The sequence below is a fragment of the Ursus americanus genome, chromosome 2, assembly GCF_024610735.1.
Source record: "Ursus americanus isolate L20-20 chromosome 2, mUrsAme1.1.p, whole genome shotgun sequence".
In the NCBI taxonomy this organism is placed as follows: domain Eukaryota; kingdom Metazoa; phylum Chordata; class Mammalia; order Carnivora; family Ursidae; genus Ursus; species Ursus americanus.
In genome coordinates, this window is record NC_142128.1 from 28,186,839 (window position 1) to 28,213,993 (window position 27,155).

The 27,155-nt window shown below is 49.9% G+C and overlaps 1 protein-coding gene across 6 annotated transcripts in view; it reads right to left on the minus strand.

The window, feature by feature from the left end:
• Positions 1–27,155, minus strand: part of ABCC1 (ATP binding cassette subfamily C member 1 (ABCC1 blood group)) — a 129,653-nt gene that overhangs the window by 31,059 nt on the left and 71,439 nt on the right. For all 6 annotated transcript variants that reach the window (XR_015727886.1, XM_045776062.2, XM_045776066.2 and 3 more), the window contains exons 11-19: positions 23,012–23,104; positions 21,021–21,224; positions 14,017–14,163; positions 12,267–12,354; positions 9,481–9,556; positions 7,214–7,340; positions 4,108–4,284; positions 1,925–2,092; positions 39–222 (exon numbers count right to left, since the gene is read on the minus strand). Coding sequence is in view for 5 of the 6 variants with exons in the window: in XM_045776062.2 (XP_045632018.2) it covers positions 39–222; positions 1,925–2,092; positions 4,108–4,284; positions 7,214–7,340; positions 9,481–9,556; positions 12,267–12,354; positions 14,017–14,163; positions 21,021–21,224; positions 23,012–23,104 (1,264 nt within the window). In the remaining variant the exon portion in view is untranslated. The remainder of the gene's footprint in view (positions 1–38; positions 223–1,924; positions 2,093–4,107; positions 4,285–7,213; positions 7,341–9,480; positions 9,557–12,266; positions 12,355–14,016; positions 14,164–21,020; positions 21,225–23,011; positions 23,105–27,155) is intronic.

A 27,155-nucleotide genomic window follows, 5' to 3' on the forward strand; every position in this document is an offset into this window, starting at 1 on the left:
GGGGGGGGGGGGTCAGCGAGGCACCCCGGGCACCCTACCATCATCGTGCTCGGCCTGCTCCTGCTCGCCGCTGGCATATGTGCGCAGGAACTCGGCGAAGGCGCCGTCCCGGGCCAGCAGTTCCTGGTAGGAGCCCATCTCGGAGATCTTGCCACCGGTCATGACGAGGATGACATCCACCTGGGGCAGGTAGCTGATGCTGTGTGTGACCAGCAGCCGAGTCTGTGGGCAGAACGGGGACCGGCGGGTCAGCGCCCAGGTGCGACTTGCATGCCCGGACACCTCGCTGGCCAAGCTTGGGCGCCTGGGGAGCTCTGATCTGTGGGTGCCTTCATTCAACACGTGCCTGCCAGGAGCTGGGGACAGCGGCGAGGGAAACGGGTCCCTGCCTCACACTCCTCGGATGGGGGAGAAATGATGGATAGAAGTACAACAAAGTGCGTGCTGGGTGTCACATGAAGCAAAGGGGACGGGCTGAGGGTGGGGGTTGCAATTTTCACAAGGGTGATGGCAAAGATGATTTGTGAACAACCACGGAAAGGATGAGGGGAAGGCACTGTGGCTGAATAAAAGAATGAACCCGATACAAAACAATTCACATGCAATGGACTAAATTTTTTAAAGTAATCCTCCCATCACAACCCCCCCAAAACACCCGCTACAAAATTTGTACATGTGTATGTATTTTATCCAGTTATGTCATGGTTGGGGACATTCAGCAAACTGCATGAATTGACCAACTTTTCCTTAAAGGGCCAAATGGTTAATATGTTCAGCTTTCTGAATCCTCTGGTCGCTATGGCAACGACCGGCTATGTTGCCACAGCGGGAAGGTGGCCGAACACAAGACAGAAAAAGATGATCTGGCCGTGTCCCAATGAAGCTTCATGTATGGACACCAGCATTTCAATTCAATGCAATTTTCATTTTCATAGGTCTCAAAATACTATTTTTCTTTGGATTTTTTCCCAATCACTGAAAAATGTGGAGGCCTTTCTTAGCTTAAGGCAGCAAACCAGACTGCTGACCCCTGCTCTCGAGACAAGAACTCAGGTGCAGGAAAAGGGAGGGCCTTTTTTTAAAAATTTGCTTTACATATATTCTTACACCCTTTGATTTTGTTACCACGGGCATGTATTATTCTGTTAACAAAAATTTCTTTAAAAATTATGTTTGTACAGAATTTTTAGGGTGTGTATGGGAACACTTATGATAGGTTAAGTGGCACGATGCCTATTTTATATATATATATATATATATATATATGATGTGCTGACCCTATTTAAAAAACCTTCTAAGACTTGAAAGAAATAAAATCTCTATAAAGTGGGATTGTGCACAATTGCTTGTTTGTTTCTCTTTCTCATGTTTTTCTGAATCTCCTCTGTTTTCCCCACGGGCATGTGCATTACTTTTTTCTCCAGAAGAAAAAGAAAAGAACCAGTGCTCCCTCCCAACCACCCTGTAATTCCCCTAAAAATAATCATCACCATCAAGAGGTGAAGACCCATTTCCTGTCATGTTACGGTGCTATGGCAGTCTCCCTGCTCCCAACCTCCATCCCTCAGCCCACAGCCACCTCAGCAGGGAAGGGGGGGCTGCCCGCTCAAAGGGGATGGGATTTCCCTCTGTGAGGCCACCCCTGTAATTAAATCAGGAAGAGGGGGCTCTGTTGGCCACATGGAGACAAGGACTGCAAGCCAGTGTCAAGGACTTCCCCTAGAAAGACAAGAGCAAGAAAGCTGTCCTGGGAAGGTATCCAAGGGAAGCATCAGAAATGTGTTCTTAAGTCCAATTTAAAAAAAAGAAAAAAGAAGAAGAATCCTGGAAAGTGGGAGGTGAAGGAGTGACCAAGGGGACACATTCCGACTTCAGCGAAGAGCAAGCCAGCCAGACACCCGAGCCCTGCCCCTTCCGCAGGCACCTTGTTCCTCAGCATCCCCTTGGGGCCAATCACGTTTTCAAATATGTGTTTTCCCACATGGGCATCCACGGCCGACAGGGGGTCGTCGAAGAGGTAGATGTCGGAGTCACAGTACACGGCCCGGGCCAGGCTCACACGCTGCTTCTGGCCCCCAGACAGGTTCACACCCTGGGGAGAGACACAGCAGAAGGGTGGGTTTCCCGGGGAGCCTTGCGACCTGCAGACAGGGAGCCCCACTCAGGGTGCAGCCGACCCAGGCTGGCGGCCCTGCAGTGCTACACCGCCTCCTCTCATTGGAGCAGGAGGCAAAGGCGTGAGATCGTATCTGCGTGAACTGGGTTCAAGGCCCACTGTGGGGTCTAGCCTCAACCCTAAAATAAGCAAAAGAGAAAACCAGAGCCCATGTGAGCTGCTGAGCAGACACGCAGCACGGAGTGGCGATTCAGCAAAAGGCTGGCTGGTGGCGGCAAATAATGGCAGGCTAAAGGAAGGCACCAGCAGCTGCGGGAATGAGCCTATTGTGGCTGCTGCTGTTAGAGTGGGTAACAGCTGACATTTTTGCGAGCTTGCTGTGATCTATACCACTCTCCGTGGAAGCACACAGAGCCGAGGCAGGCTGTGCTCTGGGGGTGCCAAAATCCAGCCCCACTCACCAGGAGGAAGGGCACTGATTTCTTTCTTTCTTTTTTAAAGATTTTATTTATTTATTTGACAGAGAGAGACAGCCAGCGAGAGAGGGAACACAATCAAGGGGAGTGGGAGAGGAAGAAGCAGGCTCCTAGCAGAGGAGCCTGATGTGGGGCTCGATCCCAGAACGCCAGGATCACGCCCTGAGCCGAAGGCAGACGCTTAACGACTGCGCCACCCAGGCACCCCAGGGCACTGATTTCTAATTCACAAGGAAGCACTCCATGGAGCCCACAGCAGCAGTCCCAGCCCTCCCCTGGCAACAGATTACCGAATGTCATTTCCACATGTGGGTGGGGAATCAAAGTGGACCCCCCGCCACAGGTTAACTGCCCAGTCTCCTGAGAGATGCCCGCCCACCCTAGGCACCGAGCTGGGGTCCTGGCAGCCAGGGTTCTTCTGGATGGCCCCTCTGGCCACAGCTCTTTGGCCCAGGGGCAGACACCAAACCCATTATAATCTCTCGCTCTAGATTTTGGTACTGGGACCTAGATAGGGAGTCTCCAAGGAGCAGAAGCAGATACGTGCATTAAAACAACAAGAACAAAAATTGCCCAGGCTCCTCTGCTAACTGCAAACCCAAAGAGCCCTACTAACAGTTGTTTTTTTTCCAAGGAGCTGTAGACTTCCCTCAAAAGAAATTGTTCAGCAACTAGAAAGCTGGGGGAGTCACCGGCTCGTAACTAAAGAGAAAGGAAAGCTCCTTGGTGCTGCCGTGGAACATTTGTACTCCCCAAGCACACACCAGATAACCATCAGCGGTGCTGGAACAGGCGGCCGGGCAGAGGAAAAAGCACATGCAAAGGCCCTGAGGTGGGGAGGGACTCGGGCAAGTCACTTAGCCCCTCCTATGCTTCTTCCTCCTTAGCCACAAAATGGAAATAACAGTAACTCCCATCTCATGGCCTTGCTGTAAGGATGGAATGCATATAAAATCTTTATCACAGTGCCTGGCGCCCAGTAAATGCTGAACAACTGTTAGCTCCTGTATCATTACTTTTACTAGGATCCTTGTTTTGGAAGGGACTGTGGACCTCTGAATCACTGATATGCCTCCCCTCCTTGTAGAGTGCCCTCTGTTATGTGATTCTGCGGTCACATGACTGCAAAGGTAGAGGGCACTTCCTGGTGCTTTGTCATTCAGTTTAGATCAAGTGAAAACGACAGACAATATGCTTTAAGGGATATCATGTGGGGTTTTTGTTTGTTTTTTGTTTCTTGCTCTCTTGGGCTTCACTGTGAGAAGACCTTCCCCCTGCAGAGCTACCATCCCTTCAGCTGAAGCCCCAGTAAGGTGCGTGGGGCAGACCCCAGCCAACCCCACAGGCTGGAACTGAGCTCGGCAGGCCTGCGCTGTGGAGCAGAGCCGCCCAGCTGAGCCCAGTGTGGGTCACCCACCCACGGTCAACTCGCACACCCTCAAATTGGAGAAGTGTTTGGCATCAGCTCCTGGAATTCTGTGGCTGATACAGGGGCCATGCTGAAGCCGTACTGACCTTCTCACCAATCTCTGTCCGGTCCCCACTGGGCAGGATTTCTAGATCTGGGAGGAGGGCACAGGCTTCAATGACAGCATTATAATACCGTTCCTGCAGCTGGCGGCCGAAAAGGATGTTTTCTCGGAGAGAATCATTCTGAATCCAGGCCTGCTGGGGGACGTAGGCCACTGAGCCCTAGGAGGCACATACAGAAGGCAGCAAGACAGACAGACAGCCTTGGTTAACAAGATGGCGGCCAGCCAGCGCACCCACCGAGAGGGCCCTACTTCCCAAGATACTTTCAGCGCACCCATTGTTTCAGAAGGGGGGACATGGAGTCACGACAGCCTCAGATGCCGGAGCTGGGATCAGACCCCACACTAGGTCAATTACAGACTCTAGTATCAGGAATTCAGGAGTGGAAATCCACATTGGTGAGATTATAGTTCCGTGTTTACTAAGTATTCACTGAATGACTCCAGCAGAGAACAAAACTCCTGCTTCTCAAGAATAAGTCCCTGAGATGATTTAAAAAAAAAAAACTATTTGATTACAGTTATGGTTAATGCTAAGAGAGAAAAATGTATGAGTCCTTCAAGAAGTCCTTTAGAGAGAGACCAAGTTTGGGTCATCGGGGAAGGATTCCTTAGGGAAATTTCCTTGATGAAATTTAAACAAGGACTTCAGTATCAAAATCGTCCACTTCCAAAGTTTAGTGCTGATTTCCATGTGCTAAAGTGCCCGGAATGTCATGAGAATAAGGGCTCGGGTGAGGGCATCTGTTTCACGTATTTGAGTAAGAAAGTTTTAAACAAGGACGGCCAGGTAAGGATACGTTGCTGTGACAAACGAGGTGGAAAAGCATTCCGGTCAGGGGCAACAGCATGGGCAAAGGTCCAGAGGCAAGAAGAACCTGGCACATCCCAGGAACAGGAAGGCCAGTATGACTGGAACATCGTGTGAGGGGGAAGACGGGGAGGAACGAGCAGGTGAGCAGGGGTCAGCTCACACCAGGCTAGGGGTCCTGGTGAGGAGTGTGGGCTTTACTAAAAGGGCAAGAGGAATGAGTGAAGATTCTTACCTAAGAGAATTCTGGGGGGGACAAGGTTGGGAGTGGGACCCAGGTGTCCTCAATCTTAACCTTCTTTCTCAGATAAATAACTAAACTGCTGACTCTAATACTCTAACTTACAAGAGGCCAAAACGTCACAAAGTGTCACCACAGAGCCTACAGATAATTCAGACATGGTGTGCACAGCCCCACCAAATAAAAATATTTGGAAAAAATTAATATTTTAAGCACATTTCTAGCATGCTCCTTTGCAGGGCGAAGCAACCCATTACAAATCTGTCAACACAACAAACCAAATACTCAGTGCACCCACCCTCAACTTCTAGATGCATCATTTTTGTATTTAAAGGCTTTTGACTTTAAAACAGTGGTTCTCAACCGGGGGCAATTTTGCTCTCCAGGGGACATCTGACCATGTCTAGAGAGTGGAGGATGCTACCAGCATCTAGTGGATAGAGGTCAGGAATGCTGCTAAACATTCCACAAAGCACAGCACAGCCCCCCACAGCAGAAAATCATCCAGTCCAAAAGGTCAATAGTGCCACGGGGGTAGAAACTCGCTAATGAAACAAGAACACAATGTGGATGGTTTGGAGTTTTCTTCCATCAACCGAGGTCACACTGCTCATTAATCTTACTTTAGTAACATGTACTTGAAAGCAGTGATGGGACATTTCTTAAATTAACAGCTAAATGTCATTAGTTTAGATCCAACGATTATAACGTGTACTTTTCTACTAATGCGTACCCGGCTAAAGGGCCTCATATAAACAAAGAAAGGATTTTGCTATGAAATAAAAACAACTGCATAAACTAGCATTCCCAAGAGGAGATTCCGAGAGACATCATTTCTGGGGATGCAAACAGTTGTTGAACAGATAATAAAGAGTGTGGGAAATACGTCTGGGACACACTGGGTTAACTGAACTAAGTTTTCTTCTCCTTGCGGGACTTCTCAGAGCCTTTACTTTTTTTTTTTTTTTTTAAAGATTTTATTTATTTATTCGACAGAGATAGAGACAGCCAGCGAGAGAGGGGACACAAGCAGGGGGAGTGGGAGAGGAAGAAGCAGGCTCATAGCGGAGGAGCCTGACGTGGGGCTCGATCCCATAACGCCGGGATCACACCCTGAGCCAAAGGCAGACGCTTAACCGCTGTGCCACCCAGGCGCCCCTCAGAGCCTTTACTTTTTAATGTTTACTTTTAAGTCTCCGAGAGGGAGGGAATCTGAGTTTGCAGTATCTCCCAAGGCTGTTGGAGCCCAGAACTCTACTCCCCAAACAACTGCAAGACGAGTTTGCTGTAGACCATGCTCCAAGAAATGCTGGGTCAGCAAAACTTCGAGGGAAGCTTCTTACACCAGGGAAAGTCCTTCATGGGGATTAACCTAAATGCAAAACAAGGCTCTTGATTTCCAAGGAGACTCATCTGTTCACTAAGGCCACCTTTTAAACTCTTTCCTGAGGAATATCCCAACTTAGTTTAAAGTATGCCGTATTTTTAAAAACCAATAAAAACCATAGTCCTTCTTTTAGTCCCATATTAAGAACCCAAGGAATGCTCAGGATTTAAAAAGTTCTCTTAAAAACAATTCTCTGAGAAAATATCCCCAAGACACAAATAAAAAATTTTAAGTTTTGCTACATTTATAAAACAGAGATACAGAGAGAGATCCATGTACAGTAAGAGCAAGCCATAAAGACTCATGCATGAAGAGAGACCACGAGGTGCACACTGAGGGCTAGAGATGCAGAGAGACCAAGAGACCGCGGGGGACCAGGGAGCACCATGTGTTTACTCAGTACTTACTGAGCGCCTACTACTTGCTGGGCACGATTCTTGGTGCTGGGATACAGCAGGAAATCAGTGACATCAACTCTTGCCTTCCAGGGGGCCAAAGAGAAGAGCAGAGAAAATGGGAGAGGAGGCAGTTCCTCGCTACTCTTACTTCCTGCATAGGGGCTGTTGTGAAACGAAACAGCATCGCACTCGCCCTTCCCCTCAGGCCAGCAGCACCCCAGCTGCCCCCCACCTGCCCGGTCCTCGTCCTACCTTGACAGCCACGTGCCCCTCCACCTTGTCCATCTCGGCCAGGAGTGCTGAGAGCAGAGACGACTTTCCACAGCCCACCTGGCCCACGACGGCCACCAAGGAACCTTCCGGAATGGAGAAGGTGATGCTGAAATGACACAAGGGCTCTGCCTCAGCCACGCCCCCGCCTGAACAGGAGGCGGCCCACCACAGTTGGATGTACCCCGGGTGAAGAGAAGCGGAAGGCAGGGCTGTTACGGGCCCTGAAAGTCTGGAAATTACTTCCGCTGTTTTCCTCCCGCTAAGCTGAGTTCACTGACTGGTCTCAGCGGGCCCAGGTGTGTGAGGCTCTAGACAGGCACTGGGATGCACGCACACCTCAGAGAAGCAGGAGCAGCGGGAGACACCTGGGGCTGGGGTGGGGGGGCGGTCAGGTCACAATAAAGGAGCCGGATGGTGGAGTATTAACAATGCGGGTGCCCTGAGGGACAGACACCTCAACGTGAACTCTGAGGGAAAGCAGCACCAGACACGGAAACCTGTGAACAGCTGAAGAGAAGGCCCGAAGGTGTGAAAGAACAGGTGTGGTCAGGGACTGACATGTTGACGACACAGGACGAGGCAGGGAGAAGTAAGGCCGGTCCTGAGGAGGGGGTAGGGGGCAGCCACACCCGAAGACATCAAAGTTCGAGGTGCTAAGATGCTCACACCTCGGGACCTGACATGGATGACTGAGTCTCGGAAACGGGTCTGTACAGAAATCACCCTCTCACAGGTGGTGGTGCGCAAGTACCATGAGCTCAATGCTCGGCCAGCAAGACTGCCCGCCCGAGGACATGGGGCGTCGCTTGCTGCCAAGTCAGGGCTGATTCCATGCTTCCGGGGAGTGGCAGGCACCCCGAGCCCAGGGCCTCGTTGGGTTTACTTCCTTTGGCTGTGCTTTTCAATGGATGCTATCAGGTCTCAACATATTAGTGGAAATGCTGTCGGATTTTGCAGTGGTTCCAAATGGTCCCACCAATTACGCTTTTGTTCCCAGGCTGAGGGGGGAATGGATGATAGGGCCACAAAAGAACATGAAGCCCAGTGAGGCAGCCCCTGTGACTGTCCAGGTGGGGATGGGATATTTTTATAGGCTGAGGAGAGGAAAGGTTTGGATTGGGACAAGTTTTGGGAGTTCCAGGGTAGGCGTGGGGTGTGTGACTAGAACAAAAAGGCAAGAGAGACAAAGAGACAAGAGAGAAAAGCTAAAACTGAAGCAGGCAGGAGTTAAGTGAGACATAAGGAAGAACTTCCCAAGCATGCAGTCCCACCAGGAGTTTTCAAGGGAGGTGTTACAAAGATTCTTTTCTCTAGAGAGTTTTTCTCACCTCCTCCCACTTCCCGAGTTAACACACAGCAATAATTTGGCCACCCAGTGAGGGGATAATTGTTAAGGGGCTTGGAGGGAAAAATGTGGTCCCTAAAAAGGTCCCCGCGGCCCTGTATTTTGGGGACTCTTCTGGGGAAGCTTGACAGAGCCACCAAGCAAGGCCTCCCCAGTTCAGAAAGGAGGAAGAGGTGCTGGACCACTGGCCTGGAGAACCAGGTCAACTCCCCGGACACTGTATGCTTTGGGAAAATAAGGGCTGGGTGGGCAGGGTCCCAGACGGGGACATGGCAAGAAAGGGTGACTCAGGCAGCCAGGGACCCTGAAGGGGACAGAGAAAAGCGATTCCATCCCAAAAGCAAATCCCTGCTGACTAGAATTCCTTTCAGCAGACCCAACCTGGCCAATCCGTGTGCTGTCTCTCCTGGCACGTGATTGGCTCAGGGAGGGGCACATGACCCAATCTGGACCAATAAGAGGCAGGTGGGTCTCCAGCCCAGGTAAGAGGTACACTCCAGGCTGATGGGGCTATTTGCCATCATGAAGGGAGAGGCAGCTTGAGAAGGAAGCACCACAGAGGGAAACTGAACAAAGACAAGATGGCGGGGATCCTGAGGGCACTGAGTCCTTGGATCACGCTGTACCTGAGAGTGGCTCTCAGTGATGCAACCCAAAAATTTCCCTGTTTGTTGCCTAAGCCTATCCGTGTAGCGTTTCTGTCATTTATAATCCAAGGGAACTCTCTGTGCCAGCTCCTTCCTGTAGCCCAAGCAGGAATGACTGGAACTATTTCCCAGATGGGTAAACTGAGGCCCAGAAAGGCAAAGTGGCCTATGCAGCGTCAAAGAGCTAGAGCGTGGCTGGAAGTCAAACCCACATTTGACCACAGCCTTGTGGCTCTCTCCACATCCTGGCTTACCCACTTAGCGTCGGAGGTTCGCTCCTGGCCCACGTGAACGTGGCATTCTTCACAGAGATGCTGTTTGCGCCCCCGCCTGAAAAACACCAGCAACAACATGTCAGGCAAAGACGGAAGTCCGGAGACGGAGCATCCACGGGAGGCTCTCATTTTTTTCCCCTAATCTTTTTAGTTCAATGCCAGATGCTAGACACTTGCACTAGGGCTTTATCTCCTTTCATCACAGCTGGTTTCTAAAGAACCCCAACCAGACCCACAAAACAGACGGAAACCACAACAGGGCTCTGCCCTGAACGCCAGGAGGTTGCACCACCCAGATACCCATCTGGCAGAGGTGGGGGGACCCCTTGGGGTTTACTTAAGGCTCCAGGAACTCCCTCACCCCATCTTGGCAGCTCTGGCTGGGGGGTCGAGCAGAAGGCAAGGTGAATGGGGAACAGGCAGTTCTTTCCATCAGGCTGACCCTTGACCCTGGGCCCTCACCCCATCCCAAGCCCTCCCCTTATGTTAAAGGTGGGGTCCTCAGCCAAAGCACCTGGATTGTAGGGCTGTCTCCTAACGCCTCTCCCTGCATCCCTTCTCCCTCCTGCCCTGCTCACATCACACAGCAGGTCAATCTTTCTGAAACACAAGTCATATACACTGAAACTGCAGGCTGTGGAACAGGAGGTGGGGTTTCACGGGGTGGATGGGGGAGGGAAGAATGATAAGACAAAGCCGGCTTTCTACGGACAACAGCAGCTCCGGAGTCTAAGCTCCAGGCCCTCTGTCTTCGTTTAGTTTCCCTCCCCTTCCTGTCCTTTTACTTCGTGTTAAAAAAACAAGTTCTGACTCTCCGTCTTGAGCCTCCTTGAAACTACCTAGAGATAAGATGGGCGTGTTTTTAAGCTATCAAAGAGAGAGAGAAATTCCCCTGTAACCCAAAGAAACAAAAACTCCTGGCAAGAGGCAGTTACTGGTTAACCTGACCTCACCTCCCTCACTCGCGCCCCACCCCCTGCCCCCTTGCAACACAGAGCAAGGAGGAAACGGGAAGGCGCTATTTAAGTAATTTAAGGAAAGCTACTTGAGTCAGACAAGCTAGAAAACCACCAGACGGGGCTGGGAGCTGCCAAGGTGACCCTGTCTGGCACCCATGGAGTGTGGATAAACATCTCAAAAAGTCAACCAGCCTAGGAAGGGGGTGCTGAGGCCTGGGGGTTTTCCAACAGGACACCTGCAGGGAGCTGGGAGCAGCTTCAGGAGCCTGCAATCACCATGGGCTGTTCCACATGTCAGCCCTGTGTTATGCAGAGAACTGTGACCCAGGAGGAGATGGCACCGGGCCATCTACAGGACAGTGGGGGAGACTAGGTCCTCGGGATGCCACAAACCCATGAGCAAAGGCCAGGGATGTTGGGAAGAAGATTCCAGCATCCCCTGAGTAGGGATTCTCAACTGGGGGCAACTGTGCCCCCCGACAAAGGACATCATATCTGGCGACAGTTTCGGTTTGTCGAAATTGGGGTGGGTACTACTGGGATCAAGTGGGTCGAGGCCGTCCGTGCTGCCCAGCGTCCATTACCCAGATAGGGAAACTGAGGCTCAGAGCAGGCAACTGACCTCAGGACGGCCCCAGACAAGAACGCTTGGGCCTCCAATGTCAGTAGGGCCCAGGCTGAGGAACCGGGCCTCTAGGGTTGAGCTGACAAGGTCCCAGATCCCTTGTCTCTTCACACTAGGGAAGTAACGACCACCACATCTGGGGAGCAGGCACTGCGCTCCGTGTTCAACACACCATGGAAGAGATCTGAAAGCCTACTGGGTGCCGGGCACTGCTCACACCAGTGCTTATACACCAGCGCATACACACATTCGTTCCTCAGCATAGGGTCCAATCCCTATGCTGCCACTGCCTAGCTGAACAGCCATGGGCGAATTACTTAACTTTTCTGGGCCTCACTGTCCTCATCGGTAAAGCAGGATTGATAATAATGAGATGGACCTCATACAGCTGTGGTGCTAGGCACACAGTAGGTGCTCTATAAATCTCCACAGGGCAACACTGTACAGTGGGTAAGAGCAGATTCCACTGACTGGCGATGGGTGTGAATCCTACCTCTAATTCTTATTAGCTGTGCGATCTCAGGCAAGTGACTTAGGACAGTTTCCTCATCTGTAAAACGGGGGGTTTCCACAGCCCCTCTGTGTGCTATGCTGAGCACGGACGTCCTTAAAACACAATGTGCATGACGGGAGTGTCGTTTAAGTGAAAAGTAGTCACGGCTGGTGATGCATTGATATTTACTATTAAATGCTTGGAGACAGAGCTAGAAATAAAATCCTCACTCAGGGAGGTTGACTAGGAAAGGATAAATTAAAATAAGCTACAAAAGAAAGAACCCTACCAATAAAAATCCACATAACACCCTGACAAGGAAAAGCACCTTCATTTCTATTACCCAGATAGGGAAACTGAGGCTCGGAGCAGGCAACTGACCTGCCCAAGTACACAGAGCTGGTGGGTTGGAGCTGGTCAGCCTCCAACGTCCTTGTCGTGCCTTCCCATCTGCCCAGAACAGAGTCAAGATCTGAGCCCTGGAACTGGCCCCTCGGCGGGAGGCCTCACCCCCCTGGCTGCCTCTCAGTGAGAAAACACCAAGAAAACAGAAGTTGAAGTTCACCCGCCTGGGATGTGCTAGATAAGGCGCGAGGCCCACCCGGCTCTGCAGAGCTCCTGCTCCCTGGGGCCTCACAGCCAAACCCGAGGGGAGCCTCCGTGGCACAGAGGGACCCAATGCACACACCGTCTTTGATGGGCCTTCGCTCAATGCTGTCAGGCTCCAGCTCCTCGTGAGACAGAAAGATCCTGAGGCGTTTGAGGGAGACACTCGCCTACACAAAAAGCAATCGCAGGGTACAGTTATTTTTAAAAGTATTTTTGCAAAAACACAGCCTGAGGCTAACTTTCGGTGGTTTCCCTTGGGTGTCGAGGGGCCCACATCCTCCCTCATCTCTGGCGGCTCTCGTTTCCTATGAGAGTGTTCCGTAGAACGGGAAACAGAACGGGTTTTGGTTCTTGTCTGTTCTCCTTTCAAAGCCCATAACGGGTATTAAAAAGAAGGCAGGGGGATGGTCGTAGATGACAAGGGACTTCAGAAACAGTAACCAAACGCAGCAGCCCGAGTAAGGGTACCAGCTTGCAAGCGGGGAAGAAAGAAGTCCTGGGGCTCTGCTGCAGGGTGATGACGTTCACCACACCGCAAGCTGCCTACAAGAGAGCATGTCATGGCCGCCACCAGAAAAAGGAAACGAACATCACGTGATGTGGCAGAGGCGCTAACGTTCCTGCAGTCATTCTTCTGCCACACACGTTGGCTACCTTAAATTCACACAGTGTGATACAGTTCTATCTCACACAAGTAAATTAAAAAAAAAAACAAAAAACAAAAAACCACCAAAGAACAAGAGCAGAAGAAATGCACACTGAAGGATTTATGGGTGAAATGTCAAGAGGTCTGGGATTTGCTTTAAAATTCTTCAAGGGCGCCTGGCTGGCTCTCTTGGTGGAACATGTGACTCTTGATCTCGGGTGATGAGTTTGAGCCCCAAGCTGGATGTGGAGATTACTTAAAAATAAAAAAATCTTAAAAAAAAAATAACGAAGGAAGGAAGGAAGGAAGGGAGGAGGGAAGGGAGGAAGGAAGGAAAGAATTCTTCAGCAAAGAAAGGAAGGAAGGAAGCAGGAGAGGGGAAGACAGAAAAAGGATTCGATGAGCCAAGTGTGGCAAAATGTCGAATCTGGGTGAACGCTACACAGAGTTCGTTATTACGCTATTTGTTCTCTAACTACATTTGTGTATGTTTGAATTTTTTCATAACAAAAAGGGGTTTTATTTGCTTATTTATTTTTTTAATGAAAGCATACAGTTGTACAACCAAATCTTAAGGTTCATTTGTCTGTGTAGCTGAAAATCGGGCTTTCAGTATGAATGCGTTCAAATGCTGAGGAGAAAAATACGAAAAAATACCACAAGCTGGAAAGTGTAGGAGTTTCACAAAGAGTACAAGTGTGACTGAGTGGACAGTTTCCTCACCTTACAGAGTCACTGCCATGGTCTTTAGGATTTCTGGGGGGGTCTAGTTTGGGGTTTTTCCAACGGCTGGTTGAGGCCTATCAGTGGGTTGTGATATCGGTTTAGTAAGTCACAAGATGCAGTTTTGAAAAAGCAGAGTAAGAGCGGGGTGGAACAGATGCATCAGAACAGGCCGGGATAAATGTTTCAGAATCTTACAGAGCTCGGGAAACCTGGTTGTATGCAATATCCGTGTTGTACGTTCAAGTCTGAGCTCCCTGTCAAGAAGAAACATGCATTCCTTTCTTTGGGGCGTGACCAAAACAGCACGAAAGCCACTGCTGTGAGCCTCGCCCAGCCTCTGACTGGGCACAGTGGGACGGGTAATGCAGACGGAGCTGTATGGAGAGGGATCCATGTGCCCTTTTACTTGGTTTCCCCAGAGAACCCTTCCCTCCAGTCCCTCCAGCTGTGCCTGTACCTGCACAATGCTGCTGATGACCATGGGCAGAATATTCAGGGGAAATCGGAGGATGTTAAACAAGGCCAAGGACACGAAAGCTTTCTGGGCGTCCAGGATGTTGTTCTTGTCAACGGTCACGTAGACGGCAAATGTAGACAGGGCCACCTGTAAGCAGAGCATCCAGCACTGACTTGTGTCCCTGTGTCACAGACACAATCGCAGGAGCAGCTGCACTCCCCCCAACCCCCTGCAGAGTTCGAGCCCACCCTGCAACAGGCCGCTGGAGGAGCAGAAAATGCCTAAAGCAGTGTCTAGCACACAGCAGACACTCACTAAACACCCAAAGACCGAACCAGATAAATGGGCAACCAGGAGCTGCAAGTCCTGGCCCCTGCCCCAACCTTCTCCAAAGCACGCTGGACACACATTCTGGGGACCCCTCAACACCACCCAGCGCAATTCCACCTCCGGGCCTCTCCCCTGCAGCCTCTCTGCCTGAAACAACCTTCCCATCGGATGGTGGCCTGGTTCCACCCTCCGGTCCTTCAGAGAGGCTGCCCTACCCCTCCACCCAAAACACCCCTGCTCTTGCTCTCTCTCCTTTTATCCTGGCTTATTTTTCTTCAAAGCAACGATCACATCCTTTTACTGCAGTACCGTATGTATTTACTGTCTGTCTCCTGCACTACAGTGGAAACGAAGGCAGGGACTTTGTTTTGCATACAGGGGTATCCTCAGGGTCTAGAACAATCCCTGGCACACAGGAACACCTTGGGCAAGGTGCCTCCCCGTGCCTCACATGTCTCATCCATGAAATGGGGTTGGAGGTGGGACAGTTAACGGCACTATTTAAAATTCATCCCAGCTCACAGAATAATTTTATACCCCCAGGAAAGGAACATTAAAAAAAAAGGGGGGGGAAGCAAAACTAACAGGCAAAGGTACTCCCTTCCTCACAAAGTTAGACTCGCATTAAGCCCTGTGGTGGTTTCTGGGACTCTACTACCCAGGCTCCCAGCCGACCGAATTTGGGTTCGGATGTTTGAGACAGCAGCTCCTCGCCTCCCTCGCCAGGGCAAAGGGAGGACACTCCCAATAATCCAGGGCCGGGCAGCTCAGCTTGGGAGGGAGGTATGAGATCAACGGGTGGATTCCCGTGACTCTCCTTTACTGCTAGGGACAGACAGGTGCCAGGTGTCACCAGGCGAGGCTAATAGCAGGCATCCCACGAGATCACCCAGAACATGCTATCGGAAGCAATCTGCACAACCCCGGACCCCGAGAGATGGATGCAAGTCCCCACGCCCACATTATCCCCAGGATCCCAGAGCCATTAAAGAAAGGCTTTCCCTGTGAGAAATCAACTGCCCAGGTCCTGCCTTTCTGAGCTCAGAGCAGAATGCCTGGAAGTCAGGATACTGGCGTTTGAGTCCTGCCTCTGCTGTGGATGTGGCCCAGTGCACTTGCAGGGTCACAGTCACCTCGTTTCCTTATTACCTACTGGAAGGTAACACAGCTTAAAAATGAAAACCAACAGCTCTGCCACGTATCAGCTGTATGACCCTGGGCATGTCACCTCCCCTCTCCAAGCAAGCCTCGGCTTTCCTATCTACAAAATGTGAATCAGGATACACCTTCGCAGGGCTGCTGGCAGCAAGAAATCAGGCACTTATGCCAAGTGCTTAGCACACTGCCCGGGGCACAGCAAAATGCAATATATGGCAGCCGTTTTTATTCCTGGCTATAGGACTCAGTCCAAGCTCCTTGGTCCATTCTTCCAAAGAAGCTGTTAGCTGGGTCCCGAGAGCTGGGCGCTGTGAAGTCGAGCTGGTTCCTTTCTGGCTCTGACATTAACAAGCTGGATGACGCACCAGCCTCTCACCTAAAGATATTCTTAATCAGAACGCCCCGAATATATCCCCACAAAGGAACAGTATTCAGCCATAAAAAGGAATGCAGCACGGAAACCTGCTATGACACAGATGACCCTTGAAGATATGATGCTCAGTGAAAGAAAAGCCAGAACACACAAAAAAAACACGTATTGTGTGATTCCAATTGACAGGGTGTGTCCAGAACAGGCCAATGCACGGGGACAGAAAGCAGATGAGCGTGTGCCTGGACAGGGGGAACGGAGAGTAACCGTCAATGACTACAGGGTTTCCTTTTGGGATGACGGGAACGTTCTGGAATTACAGAGTGTTGATGGTTGTACAACCTTGTGAATATATTAAACACCACTGGGTTGTACACTTTAAAATGGTAAATTATAGCTCCGTAAAAATAGTGAGAACAAAAAAACCCACCTCTCTAAAGTCAGTCCATTTTACTTTGTAGGGAAGCCAAAGTCTTGACTCTGGCCCCAGGGCCTACCTGGTTTGTAAAATCCCTTCCCTGAAACTGGCCTGAGCTCCTCTCCGACCATTCTCCCCCCAGCTCCTGTTCTCGCCCCACCAGCCTCCACGGGGCGGCACCATCCTGCCACAGGTTTTTGCACGTGCTCCTTCTGCTCCCAGGTAGAAGCCCCCCCCCTCCACTGGGCGCTCACTCAAGCGTCACCATCCTATGTAAAACTGCAAGCCCTCCCTATCACCGTGGCCTGAATCTTTTTCTTTTTCTTTTTTAAAGATTTTATTTATTTATTTGACAGAGATAGAGATAGCCAGCGAGAGAGGGAACACAAGCAGGGGGAGTGGGAGAGGAAGAGGCAGGCTCATAGCAGAGGAGCCTGATGTGGGGCTCGATCCCATAACGCCGGGATCACGCCCTGAGCCGAAGGCAGATGCTCAACCGCTGTGCCACCCAGGCGCCCCCCAATCTTTTTCTTTTCCATAGCCCTTCTGACAGGTTAGTGTGCTCCATGGCGTATTTATTATGCCTACCGTTGATGGTCTGTCTCTCCCAACTAGAATGAACCGCCACTCCCCGAGGGCAGCCATTTCTGTCTGTATAGCCACGGATCGTGGCCAGATACTCCGTGAACGTCTGCGGACGCACAGACAGGTGCACAGATGGGTGGGCAGGGGCTGGATGTGCCTGGCGGCAGAAGAGCACACACCCAGAGGTGTCTCCTCAGGAGTGGGGAAAACCAGGCCCCAGGTGTCTCGCCACCAGAACACACCATCATCGGGGTGGCCGCTGGCAGCACAGAGCAGACAGAGGGAGGAACATCACGTGGCCCATCAGTTCCACAGCCCTGGCTTCTCCAGGAAGTGGAGGCCATGCTTCATCAACAAATAACTGGGCGCCTACTGCGTACCAGCACCATGTGGTGAGGAGCACGGCAGGCTTGGCATTCCTGAGACTCACGGTCTAGGGGAAACAGGTATCAAGTGAGTTCTCTTCAGCAGGGGGTATTTGGACGTGTGTGGACATGAGTGCCCGTGATGGGTGAGAGTCAAGGATGTGACAAGTTTTTTGCAAACAATGAAGAACAAGTCCCACTCCAAGAGCTAACGGTGCCTCCCTGCTGAGACACGCGGCAAACAAATGTACCATCTACACCAGCCCAACTCCTAAGAAACCTGATGTTTCTTTGCATGGATGTCTGTTTGTTCAGTCTGCCAAACATCCACTCCTGTTTCTGCTAACAATACTCCAATTTTCTTCTGGGGGACAGAACTTTCCCCCATCTCAGTCTACGAGCTTCAGCCATAGATGAACTGCTCGTGCCGCACCCCAAGCTCCCACAGAAGCCACACAACCCTTGTCTACCCAAGCATCCCGTCTCCTTGGCCCCAGTGATTCGGGGATAAGCATGTGGCCAACTGCAATGCCACAGTGGGATCCAATCCCACAGCTTTGTGGTGACTAATGGGAAAATGGGCTAATGGGCCCTCTCCCCAGAGCGGTTACTCAGATGACAGGATGAACTGTAATTATGTGGTGAGCAGCTCCCTGACAAAAGAAAACACCATGGAGAATGCAGAGCTGAGAGACAGAGAGGGGGGTTATTCCCTCTGGAACACCTAGATCCAGCCATGCCTGAAATCCCAGTCATGCTCAAAACCAGCGATTTCTTATACTTTTCAGTTTTGTGACTCAAAAATCCCACTTTCTTTTTTTTCACTCTACTCAATTTGAGTGAGGTTTCTGCCAATTGCAACATAGTTCCTGACTAAAACAGTTTATTCAAATCTTTGACTCATTCAGTTATTCCCCTATATTATATTACATTTACTGAATGTGCACCATTTGCCAAGTTCCCTGTTTTAGGAATACAAGGATAAAAAAAAAAAAAAAAGATAAGGTCCCTGTATGATCTAATCAGCAGAGAAGTACACAATGGTAATTACCATTCTACATGGTAATTATCCTTATGAAGGGAGATAAGGGTAAGTAGAAAGCAAGAAGCTCAAGAATCTTCCAAGACTCAAAATGCTATATTGACGGCTGTCTGGGGATACTATTTTAGGAAAGTGCATTAAGTGTACATGATTGATGCCAGGCTCTGTATTTCAGAAAAACAGTCCCATCAATCCCACCAAAATGGCATCCCCGCTCTTGTCTGACCTCCCCGGGCCTCTGTCTTCCATCACACCTACCGGTGGGTAAACACCTCATCATCCTTGAAGCACAGGAATTCGCCAGTGGAAAGAACATGCAAACACCTTTCAAGGGAACCAAACGCTACATATTTTATCCTAATGTAGTCAGAGGTTTCAGTGTCTCAGCCAGAGCCAAAGTCCCCAAATGACACCCAGGCTCATCTGTTTCATGCCAAACAGCTTAACAAACTCCATCTCTGGAAGCCTGTTGCCCCTGCCCTTCTCCCCACCCCCATACTGAGTGGCAAATTCAAGGTCAAGAAAAGCCAGTCGTGCTCTTAAGCATTTGTTGCCATGGCCTCCTAATGGAGACTAGGACGGGAGATGTTAAGTGAAAGGTCAGCACATTCTGGTGACAAGGTAGGAAACCGGACACTCGGTCAGAGGACCCAATGTGCAGAGCCAGGGGTTATGGGAAAAGACCCCCCCACCCCAAGTGTAATACAACCCAAGTGTTAAACCCTGTCACTTTCTCTCTCTGGCTGCACAGCTTTTCCTATTAAAAAAATGCAATTCAAAATGCTTTGGATTTCTGCATGACTTGCCATCATGTGTGTCCAAGTAAATAAAAGAGACACATAAGTTTCGTTACATATACGATGGATAGTCACTGTTACGCTGCAAATACGCAGAAGAAACCGGTACAGAGAGAGAAGCTAGGTGATGGAGGTCTGTGGACGAAGACAGACCTGTGGTTCCCAACTGGAGGGACACCTGGCAATGTCTGGAGATACTTCTTGTCCCAACTGGGGAGGTGGGGGAACAGGTGCCACTTGGTGTCTGTGGGGTTGAGCCCAGATCCGCTGCTCAACACCCTACAATGTGCGGGACAGCCCCTCTCCACCCAAGAAACAAAGAATTATTGGGTCCCAAACAGCAACAGTGCCGAGGTGGAGAAACCCTGTCCTGGACCGTTTGAAACAGCTTTAAACAGCTTTAACTAGTTTTACCAGGGGAATGCATTGTTATGCCTAAAACAAAACGTATCACATACACAAAGGAAAATATTTCACAGTTATAAACACACTGAGACTATTTCACAGTTTAAAGGAAAATAATCAAATGAACACTCTACATAACTACCACGCAGTCTGATGCTTTTTACTTCTACAAATCAAAGGAAGCCATCAGAGATCCGGGAAAGCTGGGGAGACCAGAGTGTTCTCAAAGAATGACCTGGCAGAACCTTCTAGCCTGGAACATTGGCATGTGTGAGCCGGAAAGGATCTAAGAGAACTCGGAGTCCCAGACCGGCTAAAAGATGTCACTTCGTGTGCCAGTTCCAGTCAGCTGACAGTGGTCACTGGGAGGGTGGCCCGAACAGAACTCGGTAGGAGAGAACCCCACGATGGGTTGTGGATGTCTACTGTGGGCACGGGAGTGGGGGGGCGGCAGGCAGGGGCCTGTGTGACACCCCCGTGGCCCAACCCCTTCATGTTCCATATGCAAGAATCCAGAGGCAGGGAGGCAGACTGACTAGCTTCAGGTCACACCATGAGTGGGCAGCCAGGTTCAGCAGGTACCCCAACTCTAAGCCAGGGGTCCACACCTGTTTCTGTCTGGCCCACGGGCTTTGAATACTTTTACATAATTAGATAATTTTTTCTAAATATCAAAATATAGCATTTCATGACACAGGAAGCTTACGTGAAATTCAAATTTCAATATCTATAAAGAAATTTGTACAGGAATGCAGGCACAGCCGTGCACGTGTGTATTACGTACGGCTACACTGCAGGAAAGAGCAGATGCAACCGAGAGCCTACAGAACGTCTACAATGTTCCCTGGCGGGTCCTTGGTAGAGAAGTCTGCTCACTTTTGCTCTTTGCCAGTGTTTCTCCAACACTTTGGAGGAAAGGCACAGACGGAAGGGAAGACAATATACTTTTCATTTTATGACTTTCTGTATGGTTTCAATTTTTTTCTACCAACGAATGACAAATATTTGTTGAGCACCTACTATGCGCTATTTTAGGCACTAAGGGTATAGCAGTGAACACAGAAGACAAAATCCCTGCCTTCCTGGAGCTGCCCCTGGAGACAGACAGACAGACAGTAAGTACATTTTAGAGTGTGTTTGGCACTGCCAAATCCCCGGCTTGTGACTGGTCGGCAACACCACAATGTCACTCGACTACGGCATCAAGAGCACAGTTTAGTTCTGCTGCCATGTTTTTCTTACCAAGACTTTCTCTGCGAAGGAAGCAGAGAGACCTGCCTGACGTTCTGGCACAAATTTCTTATCTCCTCGTGAACCTATAAACAGGCAGATCTCGAACTGGCTACTTCTCAGTATCCCTGGGCTGGAAGCTAAGTGCTGTGAATAAAATAAAGTGTGGGGGGGGGGTGGCCATTTTTCAAAGCAGTGGTAGGAGAAGGCCTTGCTGAACTCGTGACCTTTTGAACATATTCAGGTATGAAAACACACCAAAACCCCCAACGAGGTGGGCCAGGGTGAACGTGGCTTCACTCACCAGGAAAGGTGTGCAGACCCAGGTGAAGGTTCCCACAGCCGCCAGGTAGGCCGACTTCTTGAGCACCTTCAGCTCCTCCTGCCTGATGGCCAGCACCTTGTCTTTGAAGGCCAGCTCCCAGGCATAAAGCTTGAGTACTTTGATCCCGTTGAGAATCTCATTCATCAGCTTGATCCGATTGTCTTTGCTCTTCATGTGGGCCACCTTCGCAGAGAAGAGCAGTCAGCACCACAGCGGGGGACCCACTTCTGGCCCCAGCAGCAGGCCAGCACATCCCCATCCGTGAAGGACGGGTGCAAAAGCCGACCCCGAAATCCCTATGAACCTTCCTCCTCTTGACCCTGAGAGCACAAATGACTCTTCTTACCAAGGGAAAAAACCAGCTTTGGATCATGTTAAATGGGATGTGGAGACACCTATTAAATTTAGATTTGAGAAGCAGAAAGAAGTAGAACCCCTCAGGTGTTCAGGGAAGGAGGGCAGGGACCCTACTCCGCTGATCGAAGCGGAAGAGAGGTAACGATGCTGGGTTTTTTTTGTCCCCCCCCCCTTCCTTAGTTTCTCTACTGAGCCATACTGCCTTTTGCACTTTTCTAAGCATTGGACACGCATCTGGCCACTTCATGCTCACAAGAACCCATCACTCAGGGCTCTGGTCACTCCTGGGTCACGGATGAGGCTGCTTTTTAAGTCCTGTGAGGTCGAAGCCAGCGACTGACGCTGTTTCAAAAGTGGGCCACTCAGGGAAACCTACATGGCATCGGGAGGACGAAAGGTGACAGGGCCCCTTCCTTGCCTAATCTCCTCCCACCTGCACCTGTTGAGGTGCACCTCGAACCAAAAGGCCCAAGTCCTGGGACTCATCTCCCCTCCTGCATCATCAATGTGGCCACGTGCTCTCACTTCCAATTCCACAGGCACATCATTAACAGCCATCAACAGGGGAGCAGAGAAATAAACTCTGGCCCCTCTCAGTTACGGACCATTTGGCGCCAGTTCAAGAGAATGAAGTCAGATTATAGGAAAGATCCCTGAAACGTGGTGTCAAATGATCAGACCAGGCTGCCAAACGGACCCATGCGTATAAAAATACACGTGGTGGTAACATCACAAAGAAACACACTTAGGCCCACCAAACCTAACTGTATAATCAGCTCTCTCTATAAATACACGGAAAGTTCTAGAAGGGTTTGCTCCAGCATGCTCACTGGGAGGGAGAGGATAGGGAAGGGGATATCCCCTTTTAATCTATACACTTTTCAACGGAACATTTCTTATGAAGAGAAGGCATGAGCTCTGTTACTTGGACATTTAAAAACTTAAGAAGTACGAAACATTTCCAAAAATAGTTGAACACTACGCCTAGCATAAGGTAAGAGGGGAAAAAGTCAGAGAGTAATTTTTATTCAACTCTCAAAAATGCACAGAAAACACATTAATGACTGGATTCCGTGGGAAATAAGAAACTTCTCAGAGACTCACAGATGTGATTTTGGGCACTGGCCTGAGATCTATTTCAGGAGCTCTCAACCTTGGCTATCCATTGGAATCACCCAGGAAGCTTTAAAAACTGATGCCCGGAGTGCCTGGGTGGCTCAGCCTTTACGCATCTGCCTTCGGCTCAGGTCATGATCCCAGGGTCCTGGGATCGAGCCCCGCATCGGGCTCCCTGCTTGGTGGGAAGCCTGCTTCTCCCTCTCCCACTCCCCTTGCTTGTGTTCCCTCTCTCGCTGTCTCTGTCAAATAAATAAATAAAATCTTAAAAAAAATAAAAAACAAAAAACTGATGCCTGCCCCCCCCCCCCAGATGAAGTGAACAAGAATTCCAGAAATGGAGCCCAGGCATCAGCATTTGGGAAAGCTCCTCAGGGGATTCCAGCAGCCATGCGGGGCTGAGAACCCCCGGGGGCTGCGAAGAACTCAGCTAAAACCCAAATGGAAAAGCCCCAACAAGAGCCCAGCCTGGAGCCCTACGGAGACAGACACCCTACCTGGTAGGTCTTGGTCTTCATGGCCATCACGGCATTGAGGGGAACCATGAGGATCATCACAGCCACCCCAGCCAGGACGGACGGGCCCAGGTTCTACGGAAGGAAGAGAACAGAGGCCTTCAACACAGGGCTTCTCTGGCTGAGCCAGTCGACGCCGACCCTGCAGACCTGGCTGATTGCCTTCAGGGAAGCTATGTCACTTTTACCGGACGATGGGCTGTTAAGAATTTTCGGATTTATTCCTGAGCATCTCCTGGGGTCTCACAACCCCTTTAAGAACACGCAGGTCCCTTACCTGAAACCCTGGAGGCTAGGTGAGTTTTGGAAATTAGAACTTTAGAAAGGTGGGGCGCCTGAGAGGCTCAGTCGGTTGAGCCTCCAATCCTTGTTTCGGCTCAGGTCATGATCTCGGGGCCCTGGGACCAAGCCCCATGTGGGGCTCCCCGCTCAGCAGGGGGTCTGCTTGAGATTCTTTCCCCTCTCCCCCAGTCCCCCCCACCTCACTCATGCACACACGCTCTCTCCCCCAAATAAATACATCTTTTTTTTTTTTTTTTTTTTAAAGAACTTCAGAAAGGTAATAAGGCATTGAACAGAGAAGAGTCAACAAAGCCAGCCTGATGGTTTATCTTGTGTGAAGGCCTGCTTACAAATTTGGCCCTTGGCTGGCATCTGGGAGCTTGGATTTGGGGAGGGCTCCTGCTATTCTCAGAACTGGTATGAGTGGTTCACTGGGATTCAACTCTTTGTACAAACAATAATGGTTTATGCTGAACCCCCCACCCCCTTTGTCTTCTGGGAGTCTAGAAGTCTGGTATGTGCCAGGCAGAGGCTTCCTGTGTGACCAACCCCCAATAAAACCCTGGGCATTGGGTCTCTATCAAGCGTCCCTGGCTGACAACATTTCACACGTTGTGAGAACTGGTTGCTAGGGAATTAAGTGCATCCTGTGTGAGTCTGTTGGCAGAGGACTTTTGGAAGTCTGTCCTGCTTCCCCCTGATTCCTCCCCTTGCACCTTCGCCCTTTGCTATTACTGCTGTAATAACTTAGAGCCATGAGTCCTCCTAGCAACTCATCAACCTGGCATGGTCGTGGGGACTGCTGACACAGGTGTGTCCACATACTGCATTACACGCCCCCTGGGGCCCTAGCACAGCACTCGGTAATCAAACGTATTGATTTCTCCGCAGCAAAATAGGAATATTCGCACTGAGAGGATAATCAAGATCATAAATACTTCCCATCAGGTCAGGTCAGGTTATGGTACCACATGAGTTAAGGAAAACTTTCAGAGCTTTTGGATTTGGTGATATGCAGACAAGAAGTTGTAGACTTGTTCTACTACCCCAAATGCAGACAAGGAAAGTACCCCTGAGATAGGTAAGAGGCCAAGATAAGATACAGATCTCCGCCTTTTAACTTCCACACCTAAAAAGAGACAGCTTTAGAAACTGGCCCAGTGCACGTACTCAGGGGATACACACAGATGGAAATAGAGGGTAATGTGATTTTTATCTTCACCTTAAGCATTCAGAAAACCAGGAATGCTAGTCTCTTCCAAGTCATCACACACAGGGGCACCACTCCTAGTCTCCCCAAAAATGCTGCTGTTGCTCATAACGGTTTCTGCGAAGTATCTCCACCCGGTGATGATTTACCCACCTTCACGAATGAAGGTGATTTCTACCAACAATCTAAAGCCTTCAGAATGAACTCTGAAAGCAAACCCTAATTAAAAGACACTGAGTGGGGACGCCTGGGTGGCTCACGCCTTCAGCTCAGGTCATGATCCCAGGGTCCTGGGATGGAGCCCCGCATCAGGCTCCCTGCTTGGTGGAAAGCCTGCTTCTCCCTCTCACACTCCCCTCGCTTGTGTTCCCTCTCTCACTGTCTTTCTCTGTCAAATAAATAGATAAAATCTTAAAAATAAAAAAAAAAAGACACTGAGTGTGTCTATACACCAGGCACCATTCTATGAACGTAACCTGCACTGACTCATACCTTCATCGCAACATCCCTATGATGAGAGGTACCATTACCAGCACCAACTTGCAGATGAGGACACAATGAGGCTTAGCGACAGTAAGTACCAAGGTCACAAACCTAATCAACAGATGAGGCAACATCTGAACCCAGGCAGTCTCACTGCTGAGCCCACACCACCATCACTATCCTAGACTGTGTTTTTAATGATCGAACGGAGAAAGCCTATTTTCTATCGAAACCAGTGGTTCCCAAACAGGGAAAAATTGCCCCCAGGGGACATCAGGCAATGTCTGGAGACATCTGGGTCACAACGGCCAGGGTGGGAGGGAGGGAGGGGATTGTGTTCTTGGTATCAGTGCAAACAGACCAGGGATGCTACTGAACGTCCTGCAATGCACAGGACAGCCCCCCACCAACAAAAAACTACCTGGCCCCAAATGTCAATAATACATTCAGCACCCCTCATCTGAAACAAAACAATGTTCTTAACGGTTCATCAATCAACTCTGGAGGCTGATTCTAAAAGAAGTGTTTCAAAAATATTTCACCCGTGGCTGACATTTCTCAAGTGGATACCCCAAGATGTCGACCCAAAAAGACATTTAGGTTCTGATATTTATTTCTAAGTTTCAGTACTAGAAACAATTTATAATCACTCATCTTCTGCTGTACAAACAGACAAAAAAATGTAAACTACAGTCAAATCAACGGATAATTTGCTGCACACCTAATAGGCACCAGGCCCTGCTGGGACCACACTCAAGGGAAATAAAAAATAAGGCAAAAACAAGACACTGAGGGGCACCTGGGTGGCTCAGTCAGTTAAGCGTCTTGACTTAGGCTCAGGTCATGACCCCAGGGTCCCAGGATCCAGCCCCGCATCTGGCTCCCTGCTCAGCGGGGAGTCTGCTTGTCCCTCTCCCTCTGCCCCTCCCCCTGCTCATGTGCACACGCGCTCTCTAATACATACAAAGAATCTTTAAAACAAAACAAAACACCAAGACACTAAGCCCATGAGTAACCAACACACTTATCAGGAGAGGAGGGGCAGCTATACCGAGCAGCAAAAAAAAACTATTCTAGAAGGTAATATCAGAGGCGCTCCTATACTAAATTATTGGGATTTTAAAAAGGAAGAAATCCATCTAATCGAGAGGGAAAAGAATTTGGATATGGCAGTTGTCACAGCCTTGAAAGATGGTAGAACTTCATCCTTAGCGAAAGAGAGAAAGGAATTCCTGGCAGAAGGAAGGCACACGGAAAGGCTCAGAGGTGACAAAGGATAAGGCATGTGTTGGGGAGGCCATGAGAACCTCATTAACTTTTCATTTTGGGAACTGCCCCTCCTCATGAGGAGGGGCTGTCAATCACACCTCCACACTATCACCCGGGGAGAGGGCATGTGGCCCAGGCTGGCCAATCAGAGAACTCTGCCTCCTGGTTCACAGTGATTGGTACAGGGATGTGACTGGGGCTGTGCCCAGTCAAGCAAAGGGCTCTGTGGGACTCGGGCTCAGGAAATGAGGAATGCAATAGTCTCTTTTCTCTGACACTGCTCTTGGGAAAGATGATAAAAGCCTGAAGGTATGGAAGCCACCGAGGGAAATCCCACTGAGAATGAAATCACCTCAGAGGCAAGTAGGGCCAAGAAATGATTAAAGAGTGAGCCTGAGTCCTTACAGTACTGTGTGAACTCCTGGATCCATCCATGCCTGAAGCCATACCCTGTGCTTTGCAGTAAAATGCACCCACAAAATTCCCTTTACTTGCTTAGCCTATTGTTTTTTAAGATTTTATTTATCTGACAGAGAGAGAGAGAGCGTGCCCACATGAGAGAGAACACAAGCAGGGTAGAGGGGCAGAGGGAGAAGCAGACTCCCCGCTGAGCAGGGAGCCCAACGCCAGGCTCTGTCCCAGGACCCTGAGATCATGACCTGAGCCGAAGGCAGATGCTTAACCAACTGAGCCACCCAGCACCCTGCTTATGAGATTATTTTAAAATGGATTTCTATCCCTTGCAGTTCAGAGAATCTTGACCAACACGGTTCGAGACTAGTGAATAAAGGAATCTGGTTAGTGTTTGGGAGGAAATACAGTGGGAGAAATATGGTGTTTATGTTATAAGGTTGAACGAAGGACAAATACAAATAAGTGTCA